This window comes from Cadophora gregata (genome assembly GCF_030347475.1).
Source record: "Cadophora gregata isolate MNR1 chromosome Unknown scaffold_8, whole genome shotgun sequence".
In the NCBI taxonomy this organism is placed as follows: domain Eukaryota; kingdom Fungi; phylum Ascomycota; class Leotiomycetes; order Helotiales; family Ploettnerulaceae; genus Cadophora; species Cadophora gregata.
The window spans coordinates 1,970,995-1,991,865 of record NW_026695931.1 but is presented as its reverse complement, the minus strand read 5'-3'; the positions used below and the strand labels follow the sequence as shown (position 1 = coordinate 1,991,865).

The window sequence follows — 20,871 nt, the reverse complement described above, 5'->3', positions numbered from 1 at the left end:
ACGAGGGGCCTCCAGTTCAGCACTCAGCAATACGACCAGCGATAGCATCCAAGGAGCCAACCCGATCCAAGGTGGAATTGTCCATTCAGGATCCCCCAGGCAGCCAAGCAGAGATCTCCATTGACCAGTGGGAGGAGAATGGGCCAGCGAGAGGCGATGATTGAGCATCCAGTCAGAGGACCGAGTAGATCCATCCAATCAGGGAAGTCCAGCCTCGACATGACCAATCAGATCGGAGCGGTCTTCTCCTGCATCGACGTGAGCCAACAGTGCGTCCAGTCCTGTCGCCTTGGCGAGGGGGTGTTGAGTGCGTATATCGAGCCCTTCGGTGAAGGGCGAGCAAGTGGCAGTTTAAAAAGGCCAATGAGGGGTCGTGGATTGCATGTTTTATGGGTCCAGCGTGCTCATTCTGGCTCTGATAGGCAATTGGCTGACCGGCTGTGCATGAAGAGCGCAGGAAACGCAGATGGAGACTGGCGAGGGCGTGAGAACGAGTGCAAAAGGGCGGCCCTGGCATCGGAAGTGAAGAGCGTGGACGCTCATCAGCGATGCCATCTTGTCGGACGGCTCTTCGACTTATACCTTTCCTTCCTCCTCGCCCCTAGACAGTGGAGATTATGCAACTGTAAGAACGTAACAGGGGTACGAAGTGACCCGACCAGGATGGAGGCCATTCGGATACGGGCGACTTCTGACTCTTCCAGCCACCATGGACACTGATTCGTCTCCCATAAAGAATTACAGTCTTGACCGCAGATCGCCTGACAGCGGTGGAAATGGCGCAGCAAGGTAGGATAAAGGAACGGCAGGGTGTGAGACCGGTCTTCAGGCAGAAGCAAAGGATCGCGAGACCGGAGCGCTGTTACCAACTGTGCCAACAGCTTCGTGCGACACTGTGGGAGGGCAGCCATTCGCCAGGGCATCCGGAAATCTTAATGTGCACCAACCACTCCAATCCTGTATGCGGGCTCTTGCACACCTTTTGCCGCCCTCCTGCAGCCGACGCTGCCGTGCACATGCACTCATCTCTACGATAGTCGACTCGTAAAGCCGCATCCAATCGAGTTGCAGGTCCAAAAGAGGGTCCCTATGCGAAGGCTGCGAGAGGATGCAATGCTGGCAGACTTGAGATGCCATGATATTCGACTTGGGAAGGTGGTACGGCGAGGAGTCGTGAGCAAGTCGGCGTTGCGAAGAACAAACCCTGAGGGCTCAATATGTTGAACGCGTCTTGAACGGCTGGTGATTGTTGTCCAGGCTCACCAGCCATTCCAATCCTGCTGTAGGTTACTCAACATCTGTTGGTACTGTACTGAGATCCAGCTGCAGCCTGTTCCGAATACGTACTGTCCGAAACATGCCATGCGGATGCTCTGAGCCGCTCGCACCTGAACGAATCCATCGGTAAGTGTTTGTCGTTCTGCGATTGTTGTGGGCATGTTGTTGTTATCGCAATGAAGGTAGGGTTGGCGCTGGCAAAGATGGGGGCCAAATCCATTTCCATCTTTCTCTCGTTTCTTGGCAATGTCATGTGATCGTCTAGCTTGAAACTTCGTTTTGATTCAAAGATCTTCCGTCCCTTCCGTCCCTTCCGTCCCTTCCGTCCCTTCCCCTCTGATCGTCAATCGTGCAGGGGCCACGGGAAAGAGAGTAGAGTAGTATCGTCTGGTCTCCTCCACGATTGTAAATTTACTTCGTGCCAGGACTTTCCATTAACATCGCAAGATCGGTTTCAAAGAACTGCATAATGCCGCGGACCTCATCATCGGTTGACTACTCTCTTTCCCTTCCCCAGTTCACCAGGTGTTGCTGGAGATTTTTCCTTCTCATCTTCTGATCAAACAAGTGTATTTGATTGCGGCTCAAAGTCTAGTGTCCACCTCCCCCCTTCATTCTGAAGATCCTCCTCGGTCATGCGTCCGACTCGTGGATAAATGCCGTCTCCCATATTAAGCGTATCTCTGAAGTTTGTCAATCTCAAGTTTGGACTTTCTACTCGGCTCTTCCCTGCTGCATGATCACGGAACCTCTCCATGAAGAGGCAACTGATGTTTCGGCGATCAGCTAACGACGAATGCCGCGTTGCGAGTGGCTCCAGCAACCTCAAACCCCACAATCTTTTATCTACATTTTCATACCGGGTGCGCAATGCTCATCAATTAGATTTCCCGAAACGAAATGCAGGCAGCTCAGAAACATGAGACGAATGAGAGCGAAACTCTATCCGACTTCCGCCTGCGAGTTTGGCAAGATGCGCCGAGCCCATATAAAGTGTTTGTATGACCCACGCTATGGCTCGAACCAGTTTTTGCCGTTTGATCATCAGTCTTCCTTCACTTAAGCATCTCCCGCTGTCTTGTTGCCAAGATGCATTCCACTCTTTTGTTTGCCTCGCTGTCTTGCGCTTTCACCGTCCTTGCTGCCGAGTCTTGCATATGCACGCAGTTCTCTCAGATCGCTCGTGCGGTTGAGAACTGCACGGACATTACCCTCCAGGGCATCGTCGCTCCATCAAATAGTACTATCAACCTTTCAAAGCTGCAGAAAAACTCCCGGGTTACCTTTGCAGGTACAACGTCGTTCGAGTTCACAAATTCAAGTGACTTCAACCCAATAAGCATTGGTGGCAAGAATGTCACCATCACGATGGCTCCAGGCGGAGTGATTGAGGGGAACGGATCATTATATTGGGATGGTCTAGGTTCCAACGGTGGTGTACCCAAGTAAGTGAGCTACTCTTCATCAAAGATCATAACCTAACAGAATGGTACCAGACCAAACACATTCATCAAAGTCAAAATGACCGAAGGATCAGTGATCGAAAATCTTCAGATCAAGAATTGGCCGGCCCATGGATTCGCCGTAGACGGATCATCAGACCTCACAATCCGCAACATTTTCATGGACAACCGAGCAGGGGACGCACCAAACAGTCTCAGTGGTGGCAAGAATGCTGCTCACAACACTGACGGCTTCGGCGTCAAGTCGAGCAGCAATGTTCTGATTGAGAACTGTACTGTTTACAACCAAGACGACTGCGTCGCTGTGACGAGTGGGGATAAGATCACTGTGTCCAAGATGTTCTGCTCGGGTACTCATGGACTGAGTATCGGGTCCATCGGAGGGAAATCGAACAACAACGTCACCAACGTTCTCGTAAGTCTCGTCTACTTCATTTTATACTGTCTCATCCTAATACATCCCAGTTCACCGACTCCATCATCACAAACTCCACCAACGGCGCACGCATCAAATCCAACTTCAACACCACCGGCTTCATCTCCGACATCACCTACAGCAACATCTTCATGACCAACGCCTCCGACTACGGCATCGTTGTCCAGCAGGACTACCTCAACGGCGGACCCACCGGCGTCCCGTCCAACGGCGTCCTCATCGAGAACGTGCTGTTCAAGAACGTCACGGGGACGGCCGCGGGCAAGGGTAGCATCAATTATTATGTGCTGTGTGGAGAGGGGAGCTGTAAGAATATAGTGTTTGAAGATGTGAAGATTACGGGTGGTGAGAACGCTAGTTCGTGTAATTTTCCGGCGAGTGGATGTCCGGCGTAGCGTAGGATGCTGGGTGTTGTTGGTGGATTACTTCTGTGTACATTCTTTTAAGGTTGGGATAGGTGAAGATAGAATACAAACCTTTTTACTCGCTTGGGTTTCCCTTGGCGATATCCCCACCCATAGCCGCCTAATATCTCCAGCCCATCCATCCCTTGTTCAACCTTAACAGTACCTACCTAAGCACTCAATCACATGCATGCACTTGAATGCAACCCGTTCTGAGTGAAAAGGTTTACAGGAGAAAGCAGGTTCTGCCCCGTCGTAGGAGGGAGGTGCACTTTCCTGAAATAACGACCTCTCAAGTGTCAAGAGAATATCTCATCCCTATCAATTGACTGTTAATTAACAGTCGCTAAAGTTTGGGAACAGTGATATGATTATTACAGGTATTCTAGGAAAGTGCCCCTCCCACGGTAGGGCGGAACCTGCTTTTTCCTTCAAGGTAATGAAGAATCCGCACGTGGAAGAAAAATATCTCTGGCTATGAAGTCAAGATCCGAGTCTTATCTGATTAACAACATACAGCTGTACGCATGAAGTGGCAAACGAAACGCGAAGTGGAGATATCTAGGAAGGACGGGAGATACAGAACGTAACTTGGGTATGTCGATAGCAAAACCACCAAAACCACCACCGTTCCGCCACCATTACCCTGCTCACTTTCAATTTTAGATTTTGAAACACTGATTTTCGTAAAATCCATTGTTTTGCTTTCAAAATTGTTTGCTTTCAATACTGTTACGAGCAGATATCGCAACCTAAATGCAATATACGCGCTGGGTTATTTCAAGGTGTTCAAGTCAAGGTTCTTTGAGCTGGACAAGGGCTGAGTGGCGCTCGGATGAACCTCCGTTGGCAGAGCATGGCGTGAGAGTCGACGGCAGTCTGGACCGTGAAGAAGAATCCTTCTGGCCTATCGTTGCTGGACGCTGCTACTGTAAGGCGGGTAGAATCTTGAAATCATTTGGAGAATATCAAGATAGTGGGTTGCACTGGACTTCCAGATCAAGAAATGGACGACGTTTCATGGTTTGGGGGGTTATGGCCTATTAGCCACTATGGAGCCACAAGCCAGCCGTTGACAGCCACCACAGCCACCACTCCACTCCACTCCACTCCACTGCCCGCGCGGGTGCCTTTCTCTTCGTGGCCTAGCACTGGCTCGGACCCTGCAAAAGCTCACAGTCTTGGCGTGGACCCTGGATTTTCTGGCTCTCGATTGCTGTCCCAGGGCTCGATCGAAGTTCGCTCGATGGGCAATCCCATGTTTACATCCCCACATATTCAGGGCCACCCCGTATCGAAATAATCTGAGGTGCCGCCCTGCAAATACTTCCAATGATTGCTCGATTTGATTGAATTTTTTCCGTTCCACTCTCCCCCTTCCGTCGGTTTGAATTTAACGCATAACGACGTCAATGGCACCTGCCTGACCGCGTCGCAATTCGGCATCAAGAATGGGTTGGATGCCGTGATTTCCAACATAAACATGAATATGAACAGCTGAAGAGCGTTACATTGACACCGACGACGAGCCACGACCGCGACCACGACCACGACCACGACCACGACAAACACGGTCCACCTTGAGCAAGTGTCAAAATTGCTTAAGGTCGCTCCTCCCGCAAGGCTAAGACCCAGACCTTCGGCCACAGAGGTACCCATCGGCGCCCGGTTGCGTCCATCAGTCCACGTTTTGGCCCTGTATCCCCAGGACAAATGAAGAAGAGTACATCCGAAGTTTACCTCGTCTTTCCACTGGACCCTGAACCTCGCTTCGCTTCGCTTCCTTCCCTGAGTCGCATGATCTTGGCTTCCATCACCTGTTGTCAATCGATCGCGGATTATCTCGACTCTTTCCGCTCCTATTCCTCTTCTCTCCTCAACCCTGCCGCAATCTCTGAAACTTCACTGTGAAAATTCGAGGCGCTGGCATTGATACATACATCGTGAGGCTAAAAGTCAATATACTTACCAGCTCGACATGGCTGTTGGTTGACATCCACTAATACCGCCCACCATGACTACAGGAGAGACCCTCCGGTCCAGGGAAGTCTACAGGTACGGACTGCCTCCCCCCTTCACGAAGGAAACTATACTCATCCAAATAGGTACTACCAACCGAAAAGTATTTCCAAGGCAACAGACACTCCCGAGCCATCTCCAGTCGCTCCAAACTACGCACACGGGCCTCAATTCCTGCCCAAAGTCACCAACTTCAACACCCAGCAGTCCTTCTCCGACACAGCACTTACAGCCTTTGCGCAATTGATTGCGCTCCGGCTAAATGCCCAACGAGCAATTGTCTCGCTGATCGATCACGAAAACGAATACTTCCTCGCAGAATCTACAAGTACACTGAGCATCAACGACGATGATGGAGCGCAAAATGCCTGGCTGTCAATCAGCGGCGCACGAGTTCCGCGCCATGCCTCACTCTGCGAGCAGACTCTCAGTTTGATCCCGAACCAGGATACAACCGCAGAGATGACACCCTGGTTCTTAGTTCCGGATCTACGACTGGATGAGAATATGAAAGATCTGAACTGTGTTAGAGGAGTGCCATATCTGAGGTTCTACTGCGGTGTTCCCCTTACCAATCTCAAAGGCGTGAATATCGGATGTGTCTACGTTGTGGATGATAGGCCTCGTTCGGAAATATCTCTGGAGCAGGCACAGTTTTTGACAAAGATGGCGGCGACGGTTATGGATCATCTCGAAGGTATTCGGGCAAAGGAGGACATCGTTCGGGTTACCATGATGAGTCAAGCCCTACATGCATTCATAGAGGGTGACGGCACAATGGATGGAGATTGGCAGCGGCTGAAAAGATACAACCTACCGTCTGGGGCAGGTGTTGGCTTTCAGTGGGAAACGAGCAAGAATGATGGCACTGGCAGCTACAGGAATGGGCAGAAGCAGCTCGGCTCAGGTCTCCCTCGATCGGCCCTGGCTATGCAATCAACTCCGCTTCATTCTCCTCTGCAGCATTCGGGAGTCAGTGTCGATGCGCGTTTCAACTTCAACAACTCTCCCTGGAGTTCTTCTACCGAGGTTGCTCAAGTCCCTGTGTTGAAGTCCGTCTTTGAGGGAGCAGGGGATACAGTCCAGGAAATCCTGAGTGGTGGCCGAGACGACGAGTTTGCGAATAATGGATTCGCCACACGCCTACATGCTGCCTTCTCTCGAGCATCGAATTTGGTCCGAGAGGGTATGGAGGTAGACGGAGCCGTCTACTTCGATGCGCCATATCGATTCTACCAAGGGAGAAGTACTTTAGAGATGGACCCGCGCCGTTCTAATGAATCAGATACTACAGATTCGGACTCGGGCTCGGACGGTGAAGTTGACGACTCGGAAGTCAGGCCCGGTCCTCGACCCCATGTCCTGCCTCACAGTCATCACTCCTCAGCAACTCATTCCCACACAAGTCACACCCAGAGCGAAGGACTAGCCACAGTGTCATCGATGGGTATCAAGTCAGATATTCTTGGCTTTTCGACTGGCATGTCTTCTTCTTGGAAGAAGAATAATAATAACCCTCCACGAACTTTCACACCTATCGACCAAAGCCTTCTCACTTCCTTGGTCAGGAGATATCCACAAGGAGAATTATTTGTCTTTGACAAGGACGGCCCAGTTTATCCCGAGTCAGATTCCAGTTCGCGAGAGTGCTCCGTGGTCACAGTTGTCGATACAACCACAGAAGAGAAGCGCGCTCGGCGTGCGGCAAGGAAGCGTGCTGATATTCTGCGTCTATTAATTGCTTTCCCCGGTGCTCGACAAATTTTCTTCGTCCCTCTTTACGATTCAACATCTGGATGCTTCATTGGATCTTTTGCGTGGTCTACATCCGCCACTCGAATTTTCACTGCTGAAAATCATCTCTCATATCTAGTTGCTTTTGGACACTCTGTCATGTCGGAAGTCAGCCGACTTAATACCCTGAGCGCCGATAAAGCCAAAGGGGATTTCATCAGTAATGTTTCTCATGAGCTCAGGAGTCCTTTGCATGGAATTCTTGCGAGTGTGGAATTCCTTGCAGACACCGTCCTGGATGGATTCCAGAGGAATCTAGTTGACACCGTCGACATTTGTGGGCGAACTCTACTCGACACGATCGAGCATGTCTTGGACTTCTCGAAGATCAAGAAATTTGGGCAAGCGACTATGCAGCCGTTGGGCATCGTCGCTGATCTCGATGTATCTGCTGTGATTGAAGAAGTTCTCGAAGGAGTCTACGCAGGATTCGAATTCAATGGCTTGTCTTCGGAAGGCCTAGCTGACACTACCAAGAGCCGGAGCAAAGACACTGGTTCAACAGAGCAGCGAGCAAATACCCCGACAGATGAACTTGTTGTATCCCAGGACAAAGTCACAGTGATAATTGATATAGATTTCAAAGATCAGTGGAAGTTTCCTACCGTCCCTGGTACTTGGAGACGCCTCACGATGAACATCTTTGGCAATGCCTTAAAGTATACACCTGCTGGATTCGTCAAGATCAAGCTGGAAGCTCACCCGATAGCACCTGAGGCAGGCTCAAAATCTAGCGCCGCGGATAGAACGATGGTTACGTTGACCGTGACTGATTCTGGAAAGGGAATGTCAAAGGAGTTCATGGAGAAGAAAATGTTCATGCCTTTCTCGCAGGTTTGACTTCTGACTCCAACCTACTTACATAGGCCAGTTGCTATGCGTACTAACACAATCAAGGAGGATGTCACGGCCCCTGGAACTGGTTTAGGTATGAGTATTGTAAAACAGATCGTGGATCTATCTGGCGGCAAGATCGAAATCAAAAGTGACCAGAATATTGGCACTTCGGTCAAATTGAGCCTACCACTGGCCAACTGCCCTCCACCGTCGGAAGATCTTGTACTAAAGTCCACCTCGCCTTCCAAGACTGAAGATTCGGTCGAATCGGTTCGTCGTCGAGCAGGTGGTCGGACCGTCAAGATCCTAGGTTTTGATTCACCTGGAGGATCTAAATTACAGGTCCGAGCTCTCGCCAGTCTGAAAGCAACAATGTCGAAGTACTCGACTGAATGGTTTGGTCTCAAGCTCGTGTCTGAACGAGAAGATGCAGATATCGCCATTGCAGACGAGTCTGCCTATCTTAACGAGGCAGTTTCTGATACAGAATACGGCATCTTACTAATCCTTTGCAGTAGCGGTGCTCGCAGAGATATCTTCCCCTCAAGACTGCATACCGGTCAGATTGTGGAATTCATCAGCAAGCCATGCGGACCACATCGTCTAGCCAAGGCCCTACTAAACTGCCTAGATACCGAAGACGGCACGCCTCATACTCCAAATGATGAAAGGGTAAGTCAGAAAAAGCCCCGTATAGGACTAGTGTCGCCAGGAGAAGCGCTGGTGACTGCAGGTACAAGTAGTAGTTCGAGGCTGATTGGAAATCTGCAGTCATCAATCGGGTTCTCGCCAACAGTGCTGAATCTCATACGGACACCTAGTCTAAGTAAGACCATCACGCTTGCCTTGTCAACCGAACCGGTTAGTCCGACGCCGACACCTTTGCATGAGCGACGAGCTGCCAGTGCGAATGCTGCTACGGCCCTTATCGAGAGTGGAAACATATCGGAGACCATGAGTCTAGCTAGCAAGCCGAGCATGAATAAGGATACACCGCAGACTCCTCCGACTGCGAAATTACCCAAATTTGGCAAGAGTAATTTGGAGGATTTGAAACCCAGATCTCCGGACGCTGTACCAGCAGCGCGTAGAAAGCCTACCATGCTACTTGTCGAGGTATGAATTCACTGTCTCGTGAAAAGCTTGGTCGTTGATGAGAAGTATAGGATAACCCCGTCAACATGATGCTTCTAGCCACATATATGAAGAAGAACAAATGGGAGTTTGAAAAGGCGTCGAATGGTCTCTTAGCTCTTGAAGCTTTCCGAGAGAGACCTGGGGGGTTTGATGTCATCTTCATGGGCAGGTCTTCCCCTCCTTTTCTGTGTCTGCCATTCCTCATCAGACGAGCTCCGCTAATCTTTGCTGTGACAATGAACAGACGTCTCAATGCCAGTAATGACAGGCTACGAATCAACCCGCCACATCCGCATGATCGAAACCGAACGCCGCCTCGCCTACGAACACCAAAACCTCATCCAAACCAGTCCTCCCTTCCTCTCACCCTCCTCCACTACCGCCATCAATATGCAGCAACCCTCATCCTTTCCCTTCAACCTCCCCACTCCAGGCCCTACACCCTCAACCAGCAACTCCTCCCACCTACCATTAAGATCCGACTCCATCTCACCCACCAACACCTCATCCCTTCCTTCAAACCCAACGACTTTCCCATTCCCCGCTTCTTCCTCCTCCACCCCTCCTAATCCTAATTCTAATCACAACAACACCTTCCCCTCCTCCCGCTCCTCCCCCCCCTCCACTTTCTCCCCACCACCCCTCTCGGACCTCAACGCGCGCCTCGTGCTCCCCCGCCTGAAACTCAACTCCCCGGCTCTCATCATTGCGCTCACGGGGTTCTCAAGCCAGAAGGATCAGGAGATGGCGTTTGAGGCTGGGGTGGATATCTTTATGACGAAGCCGGTGAGGTTTAAGGAGGTGGGGAGGATTTTGGAGGGGTGGATGAGGGGGAGGGAGGGGGATGAGATTCGGGGGGAGGAGGAGGAGGGTGCGAGTGGGGTTGGTGTTGGTGTTGGTCAATGATGGAAGGTTGTGTAGAGATTGCTGAGGCTAAGATGGGGGTGGGGTGAGGCTCGGAAGGAAGGTGGTTAGGACGTCACAAAAGACGCTCCCGCTTCGCCATCCCTCGCTCAATCTCTCTGTCTCTCGCTGCTGGACGACGAATACGGGTCGATCTCCTTGTGTCCGTGGGTGATGATGTCCCGACGAGATGGAAATGATTTTGATTTTTTGAGGATCACATGGAGGATCAGATATATCTGGGAGGTTGCCAAATTGTATACCAAGTTCACGGGTGGGTGAGGCGTTTAGGCGTAGGGTGCAGGGTGCAGGGCGTTTAGGCATAGGGTGTAGGGTGTATTGGGTATTGGGTATTGGAGCCTGGCAGGCGAGGGTTGGTGTTGGGTTTGAATTGAGGATTTGGAATTGGAGCTGGGGTTTTGGATTGAGCCTGAGATCGAGATGTGGACTGAGATTTGGAATGGGTTTGGCTGTGTGTGATGTATACATGTATGTATGGTCCATCTCTGTGGGGGTGTCTCTACTCCTGCTTGGTTGTTTGTTTGTCTATGTACATAATGAGAAAGTACCTTAGAGGGATATCCCCTCAACTGCTGAAAAAAAAACTTTTCCAGGGCACGGCGCTGAAGCGAGGCGCTAAGGCTGTCTGGACGACAAGGAATTTCAGCGTTCTTCGCTTAATTATAGGGTCTCGCTACAGGTGTGTTCGATACGGCAGTTGAGGGGATACATAATGAGAATGTAGAGGGATATAGGATGATGTGAATGAATGAATGGATTAATGAATAAATGGATGGGTAGTTGGGTGGATAGATCTGGTTTTTGTTGTGTGTGTACTTTACTTATTTGCTTGGAGTATTGATTGATCTATTGGGTGGGGTGGTGTGTTGGTTGGATGACTGAGTGGTTGTGTGCTTAGGTGGTTGGGTGAATTCGGGGAAGGCGAGGTAAGGTAAGGTAAGGTAAGGTAAGGTAAGGTAAGGTAAGGTAAGGTAAGGTAAGGTGAGGTACGGTCTTGGACATTCTGGCTCTGGCCGTGGTTCTGTGTCTGGTGTCTGGCTGGCTGGCTGGCTGGCTGGCTTTCTCTATGGCTTTCTCTATGGCTGGCTGGCTGGATGGGATGGATGGATGGATGGATGGATGGATGGATGGATGGATGGATGGATGGATGGATGGATTGATGGATTGGTGGATTGATGGATGGATGGATGGATGGATGGATGGATGTTGTATCTACTACATAATAATAAAGAAGCGGGGCGTGGGCGTTGGAACTACGGAATTTTTGGAATTTAGTAGGGAGTGTATTAGGTGGATGCAGGGTCATTTGAGTTTTGAGTTTTGAGTTTTAAGTGAGTGAGTGAGTGAGTGTGTGGGTATATGTTGAGATATGTATTTGGCGGTGGAGGAGAGGTAAGGATTGACATAGGGGATAGGGTTAGGAATCGGATAGATGACACTTAGAATTATGTGGTAGTGGAAAGCTGGGGAAAGCTGGGGGGAGAGCGGGGAAGGGGGGTGGAGTTCTTTGTTGACAAGATAAATGGAATGGAATGTGACATTTGGTGTGACTTATTGGACATGATGGCTCTCCCGAAATAAGGTAAGGTCGACGTTTATATGCAAAATCATCGTCGAACGGGCGAGTCTCTATACTCGCTTCAAACCGAACTTGTCATGATGCACGCTAGCAACTGTTTTTCATAATATATTGATGTAAAATACAGTGCGATGTGCTTTTGATAACGTACTGAGAAAACTGTGCATCTGAACATTCGATTTGGCGTTTCATTCAGCTGACAGCCGTGCGAGCGAGACTTTCCAAGAATCGCGCTCGATCTAAGCAGTTTCAAGGGGGTATTACTCACCAGCCTGCATGGCATTCGATGCATTCGATGCAATTAATGCGTGAGTTGCATGGTATGTGGCTTTGGTTTTTCGCTGCAGTTAACTTATAGCTCATTTTCCACGAGGTCTGAAAGAGGTCTTTCTTTCTTGTAGTGGGTTCGAAATTGGCATCGATGAAAGGAAGTCAGATTGGGTGTAGCGCCTGTTTTCGAAGCGCGGCAGTTGAAGGTCGTACTTGAGAATAAACCAGCTGTAATGTCGAACTGGAATGGCGACTTAAAGATATGAATGAGGGGAATCTTGTCTATCTGTCTCGGTCTTCCTAAGATGCTACGACACTAATTCTGGGTAGGTAGGGGACGACAATTCCAGCCTACTATCAGCTAAATGGTCAGCTTGGCGAATGCCAGTCATGAGTTGCGATACAGTCTACGATGTAATTAAGGGCCGCTTCTTGTTTTCCAGGTCGCGAAGCTCGCTGACATTGATCTGGAGATCCAGCGAGAGCTTGCAAACGCCCTGAGATGCGTGATCCAAGTTCCCTCGAGAGTGGATGCGAGTGAAGTCCTACAGGAGATTGATATCAAAAGATCGAAGGCTAGCGTCGCTTTCTGTAAGGAGGTAACGCGAGAGGTCCTGGAAACTTTGTCACGAGATAAAATGAAAATCTGGCCGACTTCAACTGGATCGAGAGTTCGGCCGTGCCTCAGTGATTATCAGGCTTGCCAAGGGGTGCCTGGATGTATCGGTAGGGGAGAGGGGTTTGGGGGTTTGGGGGGGGGGGGGGGGGGGGGCGGGTGTTGAAGAAGTGCACATCCGATCGTCTCCTACCACAACCTTTCTTAGAACAAAACTGTAGTGTGGCAAAAAAGTAAGACTTTGCCCTAAAATTGCTGCTTTTATTCATGAACATATGAGATTATCCCTTTTTTCTTCTCAACAATGAATTTGTCTGTTTCACGCGTTGTTCGTCTTAGCATACAGAGGAGCGCGGGACTGAACTCACTGTTATGCCCACTGTTGCTGTGCAGGCGACGATTAAATTTCCCGTTTGTGGTTTGTTAATATTTTCGACGTAGATGTTACTAATCAATTTTGATTTTGATTAGATTGGGATAGTGTGCCCAAGACAGCGCCGTTCCTTTATGTGCTCAGTGAATTAGAGGTATCTTGTCCTTCGAATAGCATCCTCGCTTAGCGAGGCGCAGAACAACCACCTATCTTGTCTTGCCATTCTCAAAAAGTTGTAACAATCGCCTTTGATTCTTCTATAAAGAGAGAGTCTCGAACTCCAAAGACATGCTTCGATATCGCAACATGCTTTGAAGTCTCAACATCTTCGACCCCTTTTGACCTTGCCAAACACACATCGTTCATTGTGTCATTCGCCTCAAATCCAATCTTCCGCTTTGTTTGACCTCTAGTTCGTTCTCGAATCCAGATATTAATATCGAAATTGAGGGGAAAGATTGGAAAGGAACCAAAAAACGGGCTTTAGTCAGAAGATCTGCCCAGCACAAATCGAGGAAGATGTCGAGGAACAAAGAAGTTACGAGGACGAAGGGCAAAACGGGTGCTCAGACTGAGGAGATCAGACCTAATGGATCTAAGCATACCAGCTCAAATCCATCATCGAATCTGAACTATGATAGGGTACGACCGCTCACCGAATTCCACCTCTTCCCAAGACTACCCACCGAGCTCCGCCTCAAAGTCTATAAGTATGTAAGTCTAGTTCCACGTATCGTCTCTCTCGCATTCAAACAGGACAAAGAACGTCTGGCCTTGTTTGGTCCAACTTACAAGGATCCTGAGATTGTCCACCGGAGGGTTATAGCCTGCCCTCGATCTCGCGTACCGCCCTTGATGCACGTTCATCATGAGTCACGGCAGGAGTCCATGCAAGTTTATACCAAAGTGATTATTTCAAATTCTGGACCCTGGAGAGGGGACTATATTTTCGTCAATCATCGGGTTGACACGTTACACATGGGTGGGGATAACGTTTGTCTTAGTGCCATCAGAAACCTGCTCGACGTCACCAGTGGACATATCATGCCCCGACTTTCGGTCGATATCAGTGGCTCTGAGCCCTTTTGCTGCACCTTTGGATATGGGTTGGGGAGTAGTCATTCGACTATTCTCCTATATCGGCTTCTTGGAAGCTACTGTACCCGTGAAGGTAGAACATGTGATCAGGTCAACAGCCTGGAGGATCTTTCATTCGTGGTCGGATCACATATCACACATCTAAAGCCGGAAGCAGTGAGCCACAACAGTTCTTTTCATCCTGCGGTCACCAATGGAGTCAGTGATGGCGAAATGAGCTGCAAATTAACATTGGAAGGCTGTATCTCGCAAATCAGAAAGGGGCTTATTTCGCAACATAGTCTCTTCCATGGAGTGACTTTGCCGTCAATCAAGTTTGTCAGCTTCGCGCCAATTACTGAAGACAACGATAGACGAGTCGTTGAGATTGTGACAGCACAAGCGGCCGCGATTCAATGGCTGTATCTCAAGAGACGAACTTTCTTCGATTTGGGTTCGGTTAGCAGACTGGAGCGCCAGCATCGTTGTGAGATTATCATACCCAAAACAACTCCTTGGTATACGGAGAAGGCCGAGATTGCGATAAAGGGCGCACAGGAGGACATCGAGGATTGTCGAGAATCTCTCAGATCTCTCTTGGTAGACTTGCAGGGAACTGAGTGGCAGAACAGGTGTTTTCACCCTCCCTCGATGCTGGAAATATTCTGGATTATCTGTCGCGAAGTGTCTATGGCGCTGTTTTTGACACTACTGTGGCAGCTTGGAATTTTGCACGCCATCCCTCACTACTGCGTAAATGAACCATGATTTGGGCTGGCAGCTTATTCTGGAGGTCCGAGATCGTCGTTTTTTTGTTACCATTGTAAGTAGTTTCGTTGACGGGAGTTTGGGGCAACAGTGGGTGTTTTGGCAGGGTGCTGCATGGGTAAATGGTTATCATGAAATCAGGATTATTGCATAAATAGAGGAGTAACTTTGTCCATCAGACTGGCTGATATGACATATATGGGGATTGTCCAGGGGTTTGCTTGGTTTCCTGATCGGTTCTGTGACTGTGACGTGTTTGAAAATTTATGCTGTAGCTATGAGCAGTCTCGAGACTCTGCAATTGAATTGCCTGAACATAAGAGCTCTCACATCAATTTCATAACAGGCAATTTACCTGTCGAAGCCGTGTACACCTTTTATCATTCACCCACGGAAGTCTGGAACGACCTCTGACAAGTGAATACTGCTCACGTGGAAGATAATATGTCGCTTAATTAATTTGTTTACATTTGACGCTAGAATGCATTCTCCATGTACTTTATCCCCTCCGCTGGTCGTCAAGTTCGTAGAATCTCGACTTGAAAATCGACGACAAAGCTTCCCCCCTAACTCCCCCTCGAGTTTCGGCAGACCTGCGCGTCACTCAGCAAAGCATCACACGTATCTTACTTCTTCCATCGCCATCTCAAACATCTCGCTGTCCTCTTCCACCTTCCCAATGTCGCGTCTCAGTCGCACCAACAATTCTCACGGACTCGCTTATGACCTAAATGATAGAAGCATCGGTATCATACCTGATCTATTTCGATCGACATACAGATCTGGGGTCAAGATATGTTCTGCCATTGCCGAATGTCTCAGCACCGGAGATGTTGCAGAGCCAATACCAAAGCCAAATAAAGAACCCAGAACTGTGAAAACATCTGTTTATCGCCAGCCAGACGATTTTAAGCCTTCGGAGATGCCGGGTACTTGGAAGCAAAGCGTGGAGAGCTTGACCGCCGCACTGGGCGCTCTGGACATGGGTGCTGGTGGAGACAAGGACGCACTGCATGATAGAGGGGATGCGGATGACATGGCTGGGAATAATAGAGGAAAAAAAGCTGTCGAGGTCGCTTTAGGTTCCGGTACAGCTGAGAAGTGTAGATTTGCGGAGGCAACAGCCAAGAATTGGGCGAGCCTGTGTGATGCTGCGAATCAGCCAGCATCTGAGTATCTAGAGGGGTATGTCTCAACTCTCAGCATGCAAGGACAAAGACTAATCAATATCAGATCCAATTTTGAGTTTTACCCATTCAAGCGATTGCCGCCAGAGATCCGACTTAAGATCTGGAGATTTGCTGCCACTCACCAACGCATTATCGCATTTGAACTTTTCGACGATGGATTGGATTTCCACTCAAGATTGGTAATAAAAGGTCGATCTCAAATCCCTCCTTTACTCCACGTTAATCGAGAAGCGTACGGTGAGTGTAGAAAGCTGTATCTGAAAAGAAAAGGCTGCTTCGTCCCTCCTCACCTGTACAATCCAAGCACAGATATCGTATACTTCGGTGGCAGAACTCACTGCTCACAAGCCTTCTCAGCAGCTTTCTGGGGCAAAGAAGATTTTCAGGATGACGATCAAGACAACGGTTTTATTGATTGTTTCAGAACATGTGCCGTTCCGCGGGTGGCAATTGATCTCAGCATCCCACTAGCCGATTGCTGCCGTGGCGAATCTGACGAATCCAGAGTCTCTCAAACAATGAGAGGCCTTCACGGATACATGAATCAGCCGAAGGGTGAGAATCTCAATAAACGTAGTCTGTACTGCAGAGGTTTGAAAGAAGTTCTGCTCGTGATGGAGAGCAGACCATTTACAATGACTCATTCACGTATCAACCCCGCAACCTCTTTCCACCCCGCGAGCACTATTGGCATCAACGAATCCCAAGCTGCTCTGCGAAAGGAATTCGAAGAAGAGATTGCAAAGATCCAGGATGAAAAGCCTTCTCTGTGGGGACCAAACGCTTGGATTGGCGACGACAAGCCGACTTTCACATTTGTCAACTTGGCACGAGATAAAGCCGGCGAAGCCTTCGAGAGCCTGCCTGCATTGAGATCTGAGGTCAACGAGTTGAAGGTACACCATTCTTCTTTTATCAATGAACTTCGACAAAGCACTGGATGCAAGATTATCATCCCGCACCAGGTTGACGATGATGAGGCTCCCATGGAGATTGGTATCAAGGGAACGAAGGAGGGTGTCGAGGTATGCCGTAGGAAGATCCAAGCTATGATCGACCTACATCTTTGAGTGAGCAATCGAGTCTGCGTTCATTTCCTTATGGCGTTCAGAGAATTTATTTTGAGGTCTAAATGTTCTTATCATTATCGCGAGACGACAAGGTGCTGGAGGAGATGGCAGGAAGGCTTGAAGGTTGGATATCAATTGGTTATTTGAAGCACAAGTCGTCTACTTCGCAGCTGTGGTATGCTTTGGCTACACTACGAGGCGGTGGCTGCTACCACATATAGAGTCGAGAGGTATAACACTTGGAACTAATGCCAGTACCAAAAGGTTTATTGAAATACATTGATTTTGTTCTGGCGAGGCCTAACGCGAATAAAACATGTCTTAGATGTGTGCCATCTGTTCGGCGTCTTGTAAGGCATAAGATATTTGATGAGTGTGAGTATCAACCAGGGCGAATTGAATTTACTAAAGGAGAAAATGGCGGAAAAGTGAGAACCAATTTATTCCTCTCTCGGAACAATCTCTTGATGCTAAAATGATCCCCATACTATTGCTGACTCAAGATCAGGTCTTGTTGTCGGGTCTTGAGGCGAAGCGAGGTTTTCAGAATTATCCCCATCAGTACTCTGACAAAGCATTCGCTTTATCAATAATATGAGCAGAGAGAATACAATTAATGTAGATCACATATGCTATCCCAGAACTGAGATGCACGGCTGAATACAGGCAGAGATCGACTATCGTACGATGTTTGCATACCAGCCAAGCAAACTTCGCGAACGTGGGCTCATATTACTACCCCGCGGCGAAGAAGCTGGGTATAAAGCACAAGCTTTCCCCAGAAGTCCCGAGATCTCTGGGCCAATCTCTCATCTCTTCGCATCCTTGATATGATGATCGGATCTTGCGACAATTCGCACGTAAGCGTGTCCAAGCTGAGGGCACAGACTTCTGGCCAAGTCAAACGGGGCAAAACTCGATGAAGTGATGAACGTTTTGAGTCCAAGAAAACACCAAGAATAGTCCCCAGAGTCAAGAGACTCGGTGTATGGGGATTTGTTTGAGCATTTGAGGGGAATTGGGGAAATGGTTTTGGAGATGGGATCAAATAGGTACCTAGGTACTTACCTAGGCTTTGCTAAATTTAGAGTGGAGCAGCCGCGAAGCGAGCCGAGGTTCCGCCGCCACCAGGCGCCGAGCAGCTGAAACAGCTGAAGGCGAGAACAATTGTTCCATCAACACCACACTTCACACAACCAACCTTACACGAACCTTCACCGCTTCTTTATGGCGCGCGACTCAACGCAATTCTCACTTCAACTGCTTCCTTTAGAGCTAGGTAAATCGGTTACTGGACGATGATGATAGCCATGAACTCAGAAAGCCCAGAGAAAAAGCACGGCTGCCAAGGTCGAGCGGAGGGTCCGGATGTTATGAGCCAGGGACGATCACGACGCCATTGAACTGAGCTCAAACCTTCTATCAGCCTCCTGTGACGAAGATGCTATACCAAATACAGAAGTGCCGGTCGGCTTTTCTTATCGCAAGTCTCCCCAACGGCGCCTTCAGGGGAATGGATGGTGCGGAGGCCGCGACGCTGCTCGACTCACCGTCTGAATTCCTATGCAGCGATGACCTGCTCTCATGATAGTTGGCTTGGCTCTGTGTACCATCGACCCCCTTGGCAGAACCAGTTCAGCTGAGCTTCTACATTACGGTTTCTTCCGACCGTTCTCTTAGAAGAGACATCGACACGTCGCCCTTCCCAAGCATAGCCCATATACATCAAATCTTTGAAGCCAATTGTCTGGGCGGTCATAAGTGAAAGCCACATGATTTGCTCGATATCAAATCTCGATGCGCCAAACATTCCGCATGTCACCATGACGAACAAGAACACGAATCCTGCATTCACAGGAGGCTTCCAACTGAACTCATCCGAATACCCTCTCGGCATCTTGGTGCAGCATCTCTCTCAACGCTCTTGGCTGTCATTCAAGCCTTCGAAAATTCCGCCGGAGAATCATCACCTGGCTTACTTACATCTAAGCCCGCCTTGTTGATTACACAAGACTGCCCAAGCCCGGAGTTTAAGATGCCAAGAATTGGCACAATATCAAATGCCACCCAACGTCCACCTTATGAGCACGTTTTTAGGAGGGTCGTTTGGAGTCAAAAAAAGGTTCCTTTTCACATTCAATACTCGTCCTCATCTCATGGTGATCGCTAGCGTCATGTGCAATATTCCTTATTCTCGCCACACCAGCAAAGTTCGCATGTGAGCTTATCCATAGACCATAGGGTACTAGGCAGTACTTATTTGCCTGATATTGTCCCTGAAGATCATGGAATCTAGAATTTCAACATGGTAGATCCATTGAAGCAATTGTGGAGATGGTCACTCCGATTTCTGCTACGATCACCAAGATGGCGCGATCGGTCGGTGTGAAGCGCACTACGAATCTCACCAGTTGCAGTGCATCCCTCGATGTCTCCAATAATTCAGGAGAACTCCCCCTTTATTTGTTTTTTGATTTTGATGCCCCCAAAAATCCTAATTGGGCAAATCTCCGCGATCGAGGTTTCAAGACAAAGAAATCCTACATGCATCAATGGCGCATATCGCTACTGAGACATGTGTTCTCATTCCAAATTGTCAGTTGATCGAAATATGCAGTATGTCATTCTTCATCAACCTGATGATTACGTGGACTTTCAGTGGGATTCTATCCAGTGTTCTAGATCAGCCAAAAATGAAGCTTTGAGGTTTTATTTCAGAAGTCTCTCACGCGTTGGCGCATCGTCATCCAAGAACCGGCATTATTTGTATCTCCGAGGCTGCGCTCCCATGACTGCAGTAGTTGTAGACTGCCTCGACTGGAAGGATTAGGAACGTACTTGAACCTATTGTCTCCTCTTTCAAAATCGATTGTCTGCACGTTGGATTTTGTGTTGAGCTACGGACTTCTATCCGATGAGCCATATGTTTCGCCAAGCATGCTAAGTATATCCGCTAGATCGTATGTCTGAATCGACATGGAAGTTTGGTGGGCCACTGCGTATGAAGCATCGGCGGAACTCCGACGCGGGGCTGGTTATCAGCAAGAGACTGTTGGCCACTGCGAATAGAATGGGGAGAAAAATATCCATGCGAGACATTGGATGCAAGACTCTTCCTCCGCAGATTGATTCTATTCTGGAGTAGAGATGATACTGGGGAAGTCTCGCTCAGAAACAATTCGATTCGACCGCTTAGTGGTGGTGCGGCTCTGTCAGATATCAATGAAGTGTCAAATAACCCCCGGAGTCCGAAGCCAAAGTCGGATGGATTCTTACGGGGTTTCGAGGGCATTCGAAGACCACACTTCCTGATTAGAAAACTTGCTCAGGGTCAAAGTTCTGTCATCAATTTGGGGGCGGTGTTTGGACAAATGTTCCTGCTGATAAAGCTACTTTGGCTGGCATAGTTCTTTTTGTTGTCGAAACCCATCATCGAACTTGGCGATGTGATCTACAAAGCCAAGGCACTTCAGATAGCAGTGGGGGCTAGCTCAAACGGAGGGGCGAGGCCAGAGTCATGTCTGCACGGAGGAACGATCACAAATCGCGGGGTGCTATCCACGAGTGGGACTGTCTGCATTCTTCATGTCGTCACTTAGGTTTGCAACTTCCCTCAAATCTCTGAACTCTGCCGCA

The 20,871-nt window shown here is 49.0% G+C and overlaps 7 protein-coding genes across 7 annotated transcripts; 5 read left to right on the top strand and 2 right to left on the bottom strand.

Annotated features, from left to right (window-relative positions):
- Positions 1-1,087: 1,087 nt before the first annotated feature.
- On the bottom strand, positions 1,088-1,439 carry ONS95_014177 (uncharacterized protein; the record flags this gene model as incomplete). Its single annotated transcript, XM_058507831.1, has 2 exons — positions 1,088-1,280; positions 1,348-1,439. The coding sequence occupies 2 exons, from the start codon at positions 1,437-1,439 to the stop codon at positions 1,088-1,090; spliced, it is 285 nt and encodes a 94-aa protein (XP_058357002.1).
- ONS95_014176 (uncharacterized protein) lies at positions 1,167-3,572 on the top strand (the record flags this gene model as incomplete). Its single annotated transcript, XM_058507830.1, has 4 exons — positions 1,167-1,282; positions 1,330-2,723; positions 2,775-3,156; positions 3,207-3,572. The coding sequence occupies exons 2-4, from the start codon at positions 2,368-2,370 to the stop codon at positions 3,570-3,572; spliced, it is 1,104 nt and encodes a 367-aa protein (XP_058357001.1). The 5' UTR covers positions 1,167-1,282; positions 1,330-2,367.
- Positions 3,573-5,595: 2,023 nt separating this feature from the next.
- Positions 5,596-8,234, top strand: ONS95_014175 (uncharacterized protein; the record flags this gene model as incomplete). The annotated part of the gene is made up of 2 exons (XM_058507829.1): positions 5,596-5,636; positions 5,687-8,234. The coding sequence occupies 2 exons, from the start codon at positions 5,596-5,598 to the stop codon at positions 8,232-8,234; spliced, it is 2,589 nt and encodes an 862-aa protein (XP_058357000.1).
- A 369-nt stretch (positions 8,235-8,603) lies between these two features.
- ONS95_014174 (uncharacterized protein) lies at positions 8,604-10,274 on the top strand (the record flags this gene model as incomplete). The annotated part of the gene is made up of 4 exons (XM_058507828.1): positions 8,604-8,903; positions 9,003-9,347; positions 9,398-9,533; positions 9,613-10,274. The coding sequence occupies 4 exons, from the start codon at positions 8,604-8,606 to the stop codon at positions 10,272-10,274; spliced, it is 1,443 nt and encodes a 480-aa protein (XP_058356999.1).
- Positions 10,275-13,649: 3,375 nt separating this feature from the next.
- ONS95_014173 (uncharacterized protein) lies at positions 13,650-15,070 on the top strand (the record flags this gene model as incomplete). Its single annotated transcript, XM_058507827.1, has 1 exon — positions 13,650-15,070. The coding sequence occupies one exon, from the start codon at positions 13,650-13,652 to the stop codon at positions 14,973-14,975; it is 1,326 nt and encodes a 441-aa protein (XP_058356998.1). The 3' UTR covers positions 14,976-15,070.
- Positions 15,071-15,654: 584 nt separating this feature from the next.
- ONS95_014172 (uncharacterized protein) lies at positions 15,655-17,235 on the top strand (the record flags this gene model as incomplete). The annotated part of the gene is made up of 2 exons (XM_058507826.1): positions 15,655-16,160; positions 16,209-17,235. 2 exons carry the CDS (start codon positions 15,655-15,657, stop codon positions 17,233-17,235), a joined length of 1,533 nt encoding a protein of 510 aa, XP_058356997.1.
- Positions 17,236-18,817: 1,582 nt separating this feature from the next.
- ONS95_014171 (uncharacterized protein) lies at positions 18,818-19,132 on the bottom strand (the record flags this gene model as incomplete). The annotated part of the gene is made up of 1 exon (XM_058507825.1): positions 18,818-19,132. The coding sequence occupies one exon, from the start codon at positions 19,130-19,132 to the stop codon at positions 18,818-18,820; it is 315 nt and encodes a 104-aa protein (XP_058356996.1).
- Positions 19,133-20,871: the final 1,739 nt, after the last annotated feature.